The sequence below is a fragment of the Onychomys torridus genome, chromosome X, assembly GCF_903995425.1.
Source record: "Onychomys torridus chromosome X, mOncTor1.1, whole genome shotgun sequence".
NCBI classification, from domain to species: domain Eukaryota; kingdom Metazoa; phylum Chordata; class Mammalia; order Rodentia; family Cricetidae; genus Onychomys; species Onychomys torridus.
The window spans coordinates 89,738,535-89,753,590 of record NC_050466.1 but is presented as its reverse complement, the minus strand read 5'-3'; the positions used below and the strand labels follow the sequence as shown (position 1 = coordinate 89,753,590).

Sequence of the window (15,056 nt, the reverse complement as noted above, 5' to 3'; positions counted from 1 at the left end):
GTTTTTATACTTGTACCATCCCATCTGTCATAGCTTCTTTCCATGTTGCTGTGATAAATACTCTGTCAAAGCTAATTTAAGGGTGAAATAAGTTCAAAGATCAAGACTTAGTCTATCATGGTAGAAACGTCAGTGCAGTAGAACTTGGAAGCTGCTGGACACATTACATCCACAGCCAGAGGATGAGAACGATGAATGCATGGATGCTAGTGTCCAGTTCAGTTTCTTCACCATATACAAGCCAGAATTCCCTTCCAAATGATCTTCCCACCTCAGTTAGCATTAATAATCACACTGTTTTGCTACTATGGTTCTGTAATGTAAACATTGCAGCTCTGATTGGGAAGTATCCTCGTATTTGGGAGCCAAGGAATACCGTAAAGTCACTGTAGCATAGCAGCTTACATCTCTGCTCCAGGAAAAGGTTTCCCCAATTTAAGCACAACAACTCTGCTCTGGCAGGGGTTGGTTTCCCATTGAAGTTGTTACAGCTCTGCTCTGCTCTGGAGAAGTGTTACAGCTCTGCTCCACTAAGGGAAAGTATCCCCAGCAAAAGTGTTACAGCTCTGCTATGCTCCAGTAGAGCTTAGGTCCCTTGGAGTGTAACAACTGTGCTCTGCTATCCTCAGATGAAAGTTGTTATAAACCTCACTCAAGATATTTATTGGGAAGGAAGAATCCAGGAAGGTGGCTGCCTCAAGGGTGAGAAAGCATCAAACTCAACAGGGTACAGAGCTTATATAGAGTTTCTTGTGGAGGGGGTGTACCTTTCCAAATGGCTTGGGATTGGTGGGGTTTTATGGTCTGACTCACCCTACAGAAGGATTATAGGACACATGTGAAATGAAAGAAGAGGTAGGGAATACCAAGGGTTAAAAGATTAAGTGGGGATAGGGATAGGCGAAATGGGGGCAGTGGGAGGTAGTAGTAGGGTAACTAAAATCTAAAGATCTATGAAAAAGCTCTGTGGAAACTTGTTGTTTGAATCTTAGCTGGTCTTTTAATAAAAAACCCAGAGCCAGATATCAGGGTGAAAGCTGAAAGATCAGAGAAGCAGAGCATCCAGGCACTAGTTTTTACCTCTACAAAATCCTCAGCCTAAAGAGAGCTTAAATACCTTTCTCTGCCCTGCCATATTATTTCCTGGGATTAAAGGCACGTGTGCTTCCCAAGCAAAGGCATGAGATCTCAAGTGCTGGGATTATAGGTGTGTGCCACCACTGCCTGACCTCTATGTCTAATCTAATGTCTGGCTCTGTTATCTGATTCTCAGGCATGCTTATTAGGATCCACAATATATCACAACAGAAAGACATTAGTTAGTAAACTAATTTCAAAATACAACTAAAAAAGAGTTCAAATAAAATTATCATGCGTAGATTGACACTGTTGCTTCTTGAAGACATGGTGATTAAATGAAAACCACAGTACAAGGCATGATATACCTTTCTATGAGTTATTGGTTAGGGAGGCCCAGACATCTCCAAAGAAACACAAGCTGTTGCCATTGCCCTTGGTTACCCACCAATACCACACAATAAGACCCTATTGCTAAAAATACATGCTGGCTGCAGGATATAGAGAAATCAATCTCACACTGACAGAAAAACTTCTTCCCTATTGACTAGCATTCATAGTGCCAGAAAATGCTATGCATGCTGTGTTGGAAGAAAATACATCATTGGTGTTATCTAGCACTAGACCCTGTATGCCACAGCACTGACCTGCTAGGCAAGCTATGTCTACTGGTACAGAAGTGGCATAGCTGTTAGGGGTTAACTAATGGCTTTCTGATTGGATTTGAGGGCTGGTTCATGGGAACAGATTTCCTGCCTGGTACTATAATCCTGATCAAAGCCTCTGGTTGGGGAGATCATAGATCCTAGGATACTGTTGGAATTTTCATTGCATTGCATCTGTAGATTTCTTTGGGGAGAATAGCTGTTTTTACAATATTAATTCTTCCAATCTATTCTTTCCATTTTATAATTTCTTCCTCAATTTCCTGCTTTAACATTTTGAAGTTTTCATTACAGCAGTCATTCATTACAGCAGTCATTCATTTCCTTGTCTAAGTTTATTCCAAGATATTTTATTTTTTTTAATGCAATTGTAAAAGGTACTATCTCTCTGATATCTTTCTCAGTGTATTTGTCATGATATATAGAAAGAGTACTGAATGTTGGATGTAAATTTTGTATGCTTCACTTTACTAAGAGTATTTGTCAGTTCTGAATGTTTCTGGTGAAGTCTATAGAGCCCCTTATGTATAGAATCGTATCATCTACAAATAATGATTCTTTGACTTCTTCCCTTCCTATTTGAATTCTCTGTTGTTTTGCTGCTCTAGCTAGACTCTGAGTACCATATTTAATAGGCATGCAGACTGTGAAAATGCTTGGAGCTTTCGCCATTTAGCATGATCCTGATTATAGGTTTCTCATGTATAGCTCTTATTATGTTAAGATATGTTTCCTGCATTCCTAATCTCTTCAAAGCTTTTATTGTGAAAGAACATTGGATTTTGTCAAAGGCTTTTTCTGTATCTATTGAGGTTATCACATTATTTCTGTGCTTGAGTATATTTATATAATGTATTATGCTTGTTGATTGGTGTATTGAACCATCCCTAATCATGGTGGTATGGTGTAGTCTTGAATTTGGTTTGCAAATATTTTATTGAGGATTTTTGCTTCTAAGTTCACTAGTCTGTGATTCTCTATCCCCCATCTCTCTCTCTCTCTCTCTCTCTCTCTCTCTCTCTCTCTCTCTCTCTCTCTCTCTCTCTGTGTGTGTGTGTGTGTGTGTGTGTGTGTGTGTGTGTGTGTGTGAGAGAGAGAGAGAGAGAGAGAGAGAGAGAGAGAGAGAGAGAGAGAGAGAGGCTGGTTTTTTATAGAGTTTGGAAGCCTTCCTTCATTTTCTATTTTATGGAATAATTTAAGAAGGATTGATGTTAATTCTTTTTTAAAGATCTGGTAGAATTCTGTAATACTCCATCTTGGCCTGTACACTTTTTTCTTTTAACTTTTATTGATTCTTTGTTGATTTCACATTATGCATCCTGATCCCACTCATCTTCCCATCACCCCCCCACTTCCACCCTTCGCCCTTGCAACCTCCCCCAAAAACTAAAACAAAATTGAAAAGAAAAAACAAAAACAAAAAAATAACAAAGGAGAAGAATCTCATTGTGGAAGCTGTAGTGTGGCCCAGTGATTAACACAGTTCACCTTTTACTTGTGAGCATTTTTTGCCATGAGTCATTGGTCGGTTCAAGGCCTCTGGCTTCTGCTACACTATCAACAATGGGCCCTCCCTGCTGGGGCTCCTCTTGGATATGCTATTGTTGTCCTGTGTCATGGAGATCCTGCAGTTTGGGATCTGTAGGTTCATCCCCTTCACATGTTCCAGCAGTTCATAGATTCAGTGGATTTGGGGGAGGCCAACTCATGGCCTTGGTTCTGGGCCTTGGTGGTAGCTAAGCTGGTCAGCCTTCCGGCTATCACCCATTGCCACCATTGGGGTGAGCTCTCCAGCACTGCCTCGTTGGCCTGGGCATTTTTTAGTGGGGTTATTTATTTCTAATTAGTGGGTTTTTTTTTTCTAATTACTTCAAGTTTGTTACTTGTTGTAGCTATGTTAAAATTCTTTATATTTTCTTGATTTAACTCTAGCAAGTCATATTCATATTCATCTATGAAGTAACCCATTTCTTTTAGATTTTCCAATTCAGTGGAATATAAGTTTTTAAGGTATGTCCTTATGATCTGAACTTCATTAGTAGCTTGTCAAGTCTACTTTTTTGTCTCTACCTATATCTATTTTGGTCTTTTCTCTTTTAGTTAGTTTGGTTAAATGTTTGTCAGCCTTACTGATTTTTCCCCCAAAGAATCCATTCCTTGTTTTATTGATTCTTTATAATTATTTTGTTCTCTATAGGTAATTTCTGCTCTGATGTTTATTATTTCTTTTTAGTCACTGCTTCAGGGTTTAGATTAATCTTGTTTTTCCAAGGATTTGAAGGACATAATTAAGTTATTTGAGATTTCTATGAATTTTTAATGTAGGTACTTATGGCTATAAACTTCCTTCTTAAGATTGCTTTCATTGTATCTTATAGGTTTTGGTATGTTATGTCTTCATTTTTATTCAGTTCTGGGGATTTCTAATTTCCTTCTCAATTTATTCAACAATTCATTTATCATTCAGTATTGTGCTGTTTATTTTCTGTAAGTTTTGGGAATTTTCTATAGTTTCTCATGCTGTTGATTTTAAGATTTATTATGTTGTGATCAGATGGGATACAAGAAGTTATTTCAATTTTCATGTGCACTTTAAATAAGATTTATTTTTGTTTATTTATTTTTGGTGTGTGTTTCTCTCTCTCTGTCTCTCTGTCTCTCTGTCTCTCTCTCTCTCTGTCTCTCTGTCTCTGTGTGTATGTGTGTGTGTGTGTGTGTGTGTGTGTGTCCAAAGAGACTAGAAGTATTTGAATACAAACTGTAGTTACAGGAATTTGTGACCCACCTGATGTGTGTTCTGTGACACTAATTTTGGCCCTCCACAAGACCCTCAACTGCTGAGCCCTCTCCCCCAACCCCATTTCTGTGATTTTTTAAAATACTTGCTCTGCACCATATTATATATATATATATATATATAATCTGTTATAGAGTAAGTTCCATGGAATGATGAGAAAGATATGTATTCTATGGTATTTGGGCAAAATGCTTTTTGGGTATCTATTAAATCCATTTTATCTATGGTTGTCATTTAATTTGTTGTTTTTCCATTTTTTATTATGACCTCTTGGTGGGAATAGGGTATCAAAGTAGCTCACTGTGTTTGTGTTAACCTGCTACTTTATTCCTAATAATGTTTTTTTTTAATGAAACTCCATGTGCTCCCTGTTCAGTGCATATGTGTTTAGAAGTGTAATGCCTTCTTGATTGGTTCCATTGATCAATGTAAAGTTATCCTCTTTATGTCTTCTGACTAGTTTTAGTCTGAAGTCTATTTTGTCAGTTGTTAGAATAGCAATGCCTTCTTGTTTCCTAGTTCTTGTGCATGGAATACCTTTTACCATCCTTTATAGCCTAAGATAGTGTCTATCTTTATGTCAAGGTATGTTTTTTAGAGGCAGAAAATAGGTGGATCATATTTTTAAAAATCCAGTCCACTAATCTTTGTCTTTTGATTGGGTAAATGAGATGTTTAGTATAGAAAGGGTCATTTTATTGATTCTGTAGTGTTTGGTGTTTTTCTAATCCTACAATTTTAGGATTTTTAACTTTTTTTCCTATAGCCCCTTGGATATGTTTATTTTTCTCTTCATCCCAAAGAATTCCTTCTAGTGGTATGCTCTGTGAAGCTGGCTTATTGGCCATAAATTCCTTATGCTCCTTTTATCACAGAACTTTTCTCTTTCTCCATCAATTAGGACATATTGTTTTGCTAGGTACTGTAGTCTGGATTGGTAGTTGTGATCTTTTTGAACTTAAAATACTGATGTATTCCATGCCCTTCTGGCTTTTAAATTTTCTGATGAGAAAAAACTGGCCCTGCTTTATATGCGATCCAGTCTTTGTCTCTTGCAGTTTCATATATTTATATATATGAATGTATTTAGTGTTATGACTATAATATAATGTAAGAAGTTTCTTTTGTATTGTTTCATATGCCACTTGTACTTGGATGGAACTCTTCCTCAATTTGTGAAGTTTTCCATTGTCAAAATATTTTCTATGCGTTTGGCATGGAATTCTTCTTCATGTCCATAATTTGTAGATTTGGTTGTTTTATGGTGTTCCAGAGCTCTTACATGTTTCTTTCATATGGCTTTTAAAATTTATTTTTAACTTCATCTTCAAGCCCTTATATTCATGATCCTTTCTCTTGGCAAGTTTTCCAGTGACTTTTGTATTTGACTTACTGTTCATCTCAGCATCATTTCAGTTTGTTTTCTCTTCCGTACTTCCAATTCTTCATTCCATTTTTATGTATGTGTTGACACTCATATATCATTCAGCCATTTGTGTTCTCTTGGAACTCATTCAGAAGATTATTCTGTAGTTTTTTATTTTTTTGCACATAATAATAATCACCATCATTTTTAAATTATTTGTAACTTCATCTAAGTCACTCTTATTGAGGGTCCTTACTCTGGGCTTGGGGATTTTTGGAGACCACATGTCTTGGTTTTTCATGTGCCATGTTCTTTTGCTTTGGAACTTGTGCATCAACAATTAGATCACAGGTTGAAGTTTTTAATTCATTTAGGTTACCTTTCTTGTTGTCAGTGGAAGTGTTTACAGTGTTCAAGGTGGAGTTGGGCTGTAGTGTCATTTTCTTTTGTTTGATTTTTGTCTTCAGAGCACCAGGCTCTATCCCTAATCTTCCCTTGAGAGTCGAATACTGTCTGTAGAAACAGTCAATATCCAGGGGCAGACCTATCATAAAAATGAGGAATAGTCAACTGTAAAACAATCACCCCTTAAGCATTTTAGAAAGTAAAGAGGCAACAGTAACACTGTGTGTGCTGATGTATTAGTTACTGTGGATAAGACTGGACAGAAAAAGGAAAAACACTGTAAAAGTATTGACTGGTATTAAGGTGATAGAGAGAAAGCAGAGGGTAATGAACATAACTAGATGGAAATTTCTGTTGTTTTGTTTTGTTCTTTGTTTTTGTTTTGTTTGTTTAAGTGATATGGGGCAAGAACAGTGGGTTGAGATGGTCTGTTTAGGTGACATTAAGTATTAAATGGAATAGATGTAGAGGGAGAAAGTGCTAGGTGGAGATACAGAGTACAAAAATTGACTCTTGATTGTTGGATTCCACTTGGACTCTCTCCTCCACTGGAAGTTCCTCTGCAATGGGTTGTATCCTCTGAGTCTGTCTTTGGATGATGGAATTGCAAATGCTTTCCTGGTCCACGAGTAATATTTCACAGGCAGTCTCTGATGCTGTTCAAGATTCCATTTGTAATTGTTGACCCTGCCCCTATGTAGGCACTAATTGGCCAACTTTGTCTTTATAGTTTTTATGTCATTTATTTAAATTTTGATTTTCACTATATAATTCTTTATGCTAAGATCAGTTTTATTTTCTGATTCCTTGAGGTATAATGCTAATTAGTTTATTTCATTATTATTATTCCTCCTCCTCCTCCCTATCCCTTCTCTCTACCCCTCCATCGCAGAGTCTCACTGCATAGACCAAGCTGACCTGGATCTTACTATATAATACAGACAGTTCTTGAACTTGTAATCCTCTTCTCTGTCTTCAAGGTGCTAGGATTATAAGTGTACACCCCTACATTTGATTTTTCTTTCTTTCTTTTACGATTTATTTATTTATTATGTATACAGTGTTCTGTCTGCCTGTATTCCTGCAGGTCAGAAGAGGGAACCATATCTCATTATGGATGGTTGTGAGCCACCATGTGGTTACTCAAAATTGAACTCAGGACCTCTGGAAGAGCAGCCAGTGCTCTTAACTTCTGAGCCATCTCTCCAGCCCATTGATTTTCTTTCTTGCTCTCACTCTTTTGTTCAGTTTTTTAATGTATATGTTTATTACTATAAGCTTCCCTCTTAGAATAGGTTTAATATGTTTGTGTACATTTTAATTTCTCTCAAAATATTTTAAAAATTTCCCCTTAATTATATTTTTAATATTTATCTTATATATTTTTAATTAATTAATTAATTAATTTTACATCCCTGCTGCAGTTTCCTCTCCCTTCTCTCTTCCTAGTCCCTACCCCTACTCCCCCTCTGTTCCCACTCCCCAGTCTACTCTTCCTTCCTGTTCAGGAAAGGGCAGGCCTCCCATGGATATCAACACCAACCCATGTATTAAGGCTGGGCAAGGTGACTCAGTATGAGAAGTAGGGTTCCAAAAGCCAGCGAAAGAGTCTGAGATAGTCCCTGTTTCCATTGTTAGGACTCCCACAAGATGACCATGCTACACAACTGTAACATATATGCAGAGTGCCTAGGTCAGTCCCAAGCAGGCTCCCTGGTTTTCAGTTCAGTCTCTGTGAGTCCCTGGCTGAGGTTTTTTGTTTGTTTGTTTTTTAATAACCTATCTATAAGCATGTTGTTTAATTTCTGTGTATTTGAATTTCTTTCCAAAATTCTTCTTCTTAATAATTTCTAGTTTCATACTACTATCATGGTTGGAAAAATATATTTAATATGACTCCAGTCTTCTTAAATTTGTTGAGACACATTTTGTTCTGGAGAATTTTACATATATACTTGAGGAGAATGTATATTCTGTTCCTGTTAGATAAAATATTCTCTATATGTCTGTCAGATCCATTTGGTCTAAATAATAGTTTAAATCTAGTGTTTCCTTATTGTTTGTCTGTCTAGATAATATGGACATTGTTGAAAGTAGAATATTGAAGGCCCCCACTAGTATTGTACTATAATTTGTATACTTTTTAGTTTTGTTATTTTTCTCATTATATGTTTAGGCATTCCAATGTTGGAGATATACATATATATATGTAATACTTTTCTCTTTTTTGCCAGAGCTGAGGACTGAACTCAGGGCCTTGCGCTTGCTAGGCAAGCGCTCTACCACTGAGCTAAATCCCCACCCATACATTCATATACTTTAGTACTGTAAAATGGTCTTTTGTCTCTTTTTATAATTTTTACTGAAAATTTATTTTGTCTTGTATAAATACAGATAATCTTGCTCTATTTTGTCATCCATTTATGTGGAATGTCTTTTTCTACCTCATTACATTTGAACTATGTGTCCTTAAAAGGCTTTCTTGAAAAGTAAATGTCTTATAGATAGAATATTTTGTTGGTTTTAATCCATTTACTTACGCTGTATCTTTTTATTATAGAATTAATTCATTTACATTCAAGGCAATTATTGATATACAAGGGCTGCCTCTGCCGCCCGAGTAGTTACGTCATCACCTGTCGCCAGGTGCCTTTCCACTGTCAGCGATGTGACATGTGCACCCCTTCAAAATGCTGCCAGAGCACAGCTCCCTCTCTTGCCTCTTGCTCCTCCCTTGCCTCTCTTCTTTCTCTTGTTTCTTCACTGTCTCACGTCTGTCTGTCTGCCTGCCTCTTTCATGTCCCCACTCCAACATGGCCTTTCACTCTTTCACTTCCCCTCCTCCCTCCCCAAGTAAACCTCCTGCACTAACTCTGTTGTGCATGGCATGTTTGCTTCGTGACATACCTTGACAGGACCCGCCAAAAGGTACCCACTTTGCCTTTCTTTTTTTTTTTTAATCCCGACACAAGGACTTATTATTGCCATACCACTAATTCTTTTTGTTTTATAGATCTTTTGTTCCTTTCTACCTGTTGTCTTCCTTTGTAATCAGGTAATATTCTATAGTTATCTGCTTTGATTACTTCATATGTTGTGTAATAATTATAGTTTGTTTTTTGTGATTACCACAGGCTTAATTACAACATCTTATAATAAATAGGCTGTTTTAAGCTGATAAATACTTATCATACCATCTACCTGCCTCCCTATAGTTTATATTTCCTATACAACTTATATTTTTGTATTAAGTATTCTTTAAAATTATTATGGGTATCAGTTTGATAATTTAATTTGTAACCTTCATTCTAAAGCTATAAGTGAATTTACACACTTATCAAGACTATTTTGGATTTAACTGTGTACTTTCATAGTTGAGTTTTTGTCTTGCTAATAAATATATTTTTCCTTCAATTCCTTTACTGTTTGTTTATCTGGGAATTTTCATTTGCCCTTCATTTCTTTGCCAAGTATTCCTAGTTAGCAGTTTTTTTCCATCTGTACTTTGGATCTGTCTTCTCAATTTTTCATGGCTGCTGATGTTTCTGCCAAGAAACATTAGTGCTGCTAGACTATTGGCACACCCTTATATGTGCTGCTTCTTTTCAGCTGCTACTTTCAAGATCTTCTCTCAGTCTTTGGTTTTGTATCATTTGATAATGTCTCAGTTAAGTTTTGCTTGCATTAAATCTGCTTAGACAGCTTTACATTCCTCTAAAATTTAGAGTCTAAGTAGGTACTTATATCTTTTCTGAAATTTATTGTTTTCTGTTTTTTTTTCTTTAAATTTTCTATCTCTTTGTATCTCAAGTTCTTTTATTATTATGATTTGAACATTTGTTCTCCTGATGCTGTCTCATAAATTTCACATTTCTTCATTCCTTACCATTTTTCTTGTCTCTTCTTTGGCTATATATTGTTAAATTGCCTTTTAATTCAATTTCTTCCTTCTACTTGATCAGACCTACCACTGATACGTTTTATTGCACTTTTAAACTCTAGAATTTCTGTTTGTATTTTTGTTTACTTGTAGCTAGCTAACTGTAGCTGAACTGGAACTCACTGTGTAGGGAAGGCTAGCCTGGAACTTGTGATCTTCCTGCCTCTGTATCTCTGTATTCTGTGTGCTATGGATATAGGCGTGTGTGTGTGTGTGTGTGTGTGTGTGTGTGTGTGTGTGTGTGTGTACACACATATACATATATATCTGTATTGTTTTGTTTCATTGTTTGCTTTTATATTTTCTTTTTATTGTTTAATTAAAAATTTATTTTATGTGTATGCATACCTGTTGCTTACAGAGCCAGAAAAGGGTGTCAGGTCCCCTAGGACTGGAATTACAGATGTTTATGAGCTGTTATATGGGAGCAGGGAATCAAGCTCGGGTCCTTTTGAAAAAACATCTAGTACTCTTAACCACTAAACCATCTCTCCAGCCCCTTTATATTTTTAAAAAAGCATTTCTATCTGTTTATTGATATTGAGAGGGGGAGAGGAGAGGAGGAGAGCAGAGCTGAGCAGAGGAGAGAATAAGACATAGTGTATGTGTGACAGTCAGAGGAAAACTTGGAGTCAGTTCTCATCTTCAGCCGTGGAATCAAATTCAGGTCATCAGGCTTAGCAGCAAACATCTGTATCTGCTAAGCCATCTTGCCAGTCCTGATTTTAATTATAAGGCAGTTTACAAGTCTACATTTCTTTCTTTCTTTTTTTTCTAAAGATTTCATTGTTACCCAGGCTGGTTTCAAACTCCTGTGGACATGTGATCCTCTCCAAATGCTAGGACTACAGGTCTGTGATTGCAGTTTGGTGTATAAATCTCCAGTTTCTTTAGAGACTCTTACAGCCACTTTATTTTATTATTGGAGGGGTATATTCTGTGATTGTGTTTGATCTTTGTGGTCTTGCATTTGTGTTTTCTTATTTGAGGAAGGAGGGAATTACTGTGGTCACTGCAGACTAGCTTTATTTACAAAGGCCTTTCATCAGTCAGTCTATTCAGAGGTTTTGGGCAGGATGCTTGGTGTGGTTCACAGGTAAGCTTGTTTGTGTCCTTGGGCAGGCCTAAGGTAGGTCAGTAGAGCTTATGTCTGGAAACAGGTTTAGATCTGGAGGTAGATCTATTGAACGGACCTAATGATTGAGTTGGAGGTGATCCTGTAACCTGATCTTAAGAGAGGTCCTGGACACTATATCTACTTGGGCTATCTGTATCTTGAAGTCTATACTAGCTGACTTTGCCTTGGGATGAACCATTAGCCTGAGCATCCAAGTACCAGCCAGGTGCTTGCCTCTAGGGACCAACTCCCAGTAATGTCCTTTTTATAGCCAGATTTCAGAATGGCCTTTTACAGCCCCAGTAATCTGGCCAGTCCTTAGGGATTGAATCTTCATGCCAGCATCCACATATCTGTGTTCTAGCACAGTTTCCTGGGACCCAAATACCAGGCCAATACCCACATCCTTCATGTTCTAGGCTAGGACACATGTCTAGAGGTAGCGTGGCAGCATGCATAATACCAGGATACAGACTGGGAGATGGGTCTAGTGCTTGTATCTTCTGGGATGGACTTTGAGACTGAGTTTGTTGAGGCTAGATGATGCAGATATGCAACTTATATGTGTGTGTGGTAGGGGTTAGGAGAAGCAAGAGAGTTTCCTGGTACCTAGGTCTACTGGGGTGAGCCTAGCCTCTGAGTCTCCTGGAGCAGGTATGAAGCCTAACACCTAAGTCTGGATCCTAGGAGAGAGAGAGAGAGAGAGAGAGAGAGAGAGAGAGAGAGAGAGAGAGAGAGAGAGGATATCAGAGGACAACTTCTAGGATTGGGGTTCTCTACTTCCACCAGCCAGGTCCCAGGGATAAAACTCAAGTCATCAGGGTTGTGGACAAGTGCCTTAACACATCTCACTTGCCCATTTTTACATCTTATATTATGAAATTTTGTCTTTGGATGCATAAACAATTAGGTTTATGTCCTCATTGAATTGATTCATTTATCAGCTTGAAATATCCTGTCCTAGGTTATCATTAATATAGAGACTACTACTTTTGATTACATTTACTATAGTGTATTTTATACTACATTTTAAACCAACTTTGTCTTTTATACTTTATTCACAATAGCCAAAGTTTGTAATTAGCTTATGTGTTGTCAACAGATATATGCATGAAGAAAATATGATATTGTGGATAGGATGTAGATCAGTTTATAGAGTGTTTGACTAGCATGCATGATGCTCTGGGTTTGATTCCTAGCACTACATAAAATCAGGTATATTGGCACATACCTCTAATCCTACCACTGGGCAGGTAGAGACAGGAGGATCAGAATTTCAAGGTCATCCTTGGCTACATAATAAATTCAAGTGCAGTTTCACCTACATGAGAGCCTGTCTTGGAAAAATGAAAAAGGTAGCTGGTGAGGTGGCTCAGTGAGTAAGGATGCTTGCCCTGAAAGCCTGGCAATCTGAATTTGGTCCGAGAACCAACTCCACAAAGTATTTTACTGAATTCCACACATGTGATATCACACTCAGACACCCATGTGGTGCATGTCATATACGCAATATTTTTAAATATAGTATATATACACAATGACATTTATTCAGACGTAAAGAAGAATAAGACTTTGTCATTTGCCGGAAAGTGGATACAACCGAAGACCATCATATTAAGTGAAATGAGCCAAACTCAAAGTTTGAAAGTCAGAAAGACAAATATTGCATGTTTTCTGTCATTGATGGATCTTAATTTGTTATACATATATAAGACCATTAATATATATAGATATTGTAAGTTTAGATGGGAGACTAAGGGAATGAAGGAGACTAGTAGGAGGTAAAGGGGAGAGGAAGGAAGGAAGAAAATAAGAGAGGAGAATGTGACCCATGTATATACTGTACTGAATGAAAGTTTTGTTTTCATCTAATCATCTTTGTTTTCAGTTGGTTCATTTGGTTATTTATATGTAATAGGATTGTTAATAATGTTAGACTTACTTACTTTATTTTCAAGTAGTAGGGAATTAACCAATGTCCTCATAAATGCTAGGCAAGCACTCTACCACTGAATTATATCCCCCTCTCTCTTTTTACTTTTTATTCTGAGATATATCTCTCACTAAATTGCCCAGGCTGACCTTGAAATTATTTTGTGACCTAGCTAGGCCTTGAATTTGTGATCCTCCAGCCTTAGCCTCCTGAGTACTGGGATTACAGACATGCACCACCACATTCAGCTTGATTGGATATAAATTTAGCATTAGGTTGTTGATCTTCCATTTATGTCATCTATTCTGTTGCTGTTTTGTTTTTTACTTATTACTTTTGAATTTTGTGAATATACTTATCTCCTTTTTGGCTTATTAGGTATAAGTTATCTGTCAATGTCTATTGTATACATTTAATTTATTATTATCTACCTTTAAGACATATAATGGGACATAAGACACTCATTCAATTTTAATAGTGTTATACTCCAAATTGTGATGCCCCACAATTGCCTACAATCCATCCATTAATAGTGGAATTTAGGTTCCATATTTTATTCTTTAAGTAGTGCTAGAAGAACATCTTGTATTTGTTTGCTTTTGAAGCTATATCCATAGATAAATCCACACAAATAAAATTACTCAGTTAGGCATTTTTCTAATATTAAAATCCTTATGATGGTTTATTAACTCATATTACTTAATACATTTTATATTTCTAAAGATATGAATATTTTAAGGTAATTCAAAATCCATTATGATATAATTAACCATAAATAAGTATTATCCTTAATGAAAATACTCACATTATTATTGTTTGTTTCAGCTTTACAGGTAGTCGGTGCTTTAGAGAAATTATTAACAGATGAAAAACTAGAAGTTTCACCTACCAAAATCCTAAGTTTGGCTGTACAGTTTGCTCTAGAGGTAATCCATATGTATCCACTACCATAATATACTCTTTTCCTTTTTGAAAAAGAATTCATAAAATCACCATCAGCTAGGCACAGGAGAGACCTCCCTCTACTGCTTTGTCTCACATTTTCATACCAAGCTTCTTGTATAGTTGTCTTGTTTCTCATCTTATTTTTCTTCTTTTGAGGCAACAGGTTTGTGTTTTAAACAAATAAAAATAAACAAAATCAAAACACCAATTTTAAAACCCCAGGATCACTGAGATGACTCAGTGGGTAAAGGCACTTGTCACAAGCCTGGTGACCTGAGTTCAATCCCCTGAAAACAAATAATAGTGGTGATGATGATGATGATGATGATGATGGTAATGATATTTTAAAAATAAAAGAAACTTCAGATTTGAAAATGCTGTTTCAGGGGCAGAAAATGTAGCTCATAGTAGAGAATTTGCCCCGCATGCACAAAGCCCCAGCTCTATGAAAAGGTGGGGTGGGAGTGTGTATATATATATAATGCAAATAAATAAATGTGCATCTACTTAGAAATTTGTATTTATTGTTAATTTAAATGAAACAGTTTAAACATCCGTGGCCTTCCTTCCCTCCCTCCCTTCCTCCTTCCTCCCTTCCTTCTTTCCTTCCTTCCTTCCTTCCTTGGGCAGGGATGCTCTCACTATGCAGCTCTGGCTGTCCTGGAACTTATTATGTAGATCGGGCTTTGAACTCATAGAGATCTTCCTGTCTCTGCCTCCCAAGTACTGGAATTAAAGACATGTGCTACTGCTGTGACTAACCTGTGTCTTTTATAACAAAAAACATCATTTTTAGTTTACTAATACATCC

The 15,056-nt window shown here is 36.7% G+C and overlaps 1 protein-coding gene across 1 annotated transcript in view; it reads left to right on the top strand.

Moving 5' to 3' along the window:
- Positions 1–15,056, top strand: part of Tex11 (testis expressed 11) — a 301,157-nt gene that overhangs the window by 158,749 nt on the left and 127,352 nt on the right. Inside the window, exon 17 of the mRNA XM_036174947.1 lies at positions 14,126–14,226. Coding sequence (XP_036030840.1) covers positions 14,126–14,226 — 101 coding nt within the window. The remainder of the gene's footprint in view (positions 1–14,125; positions 14,227–15,056) is intronic.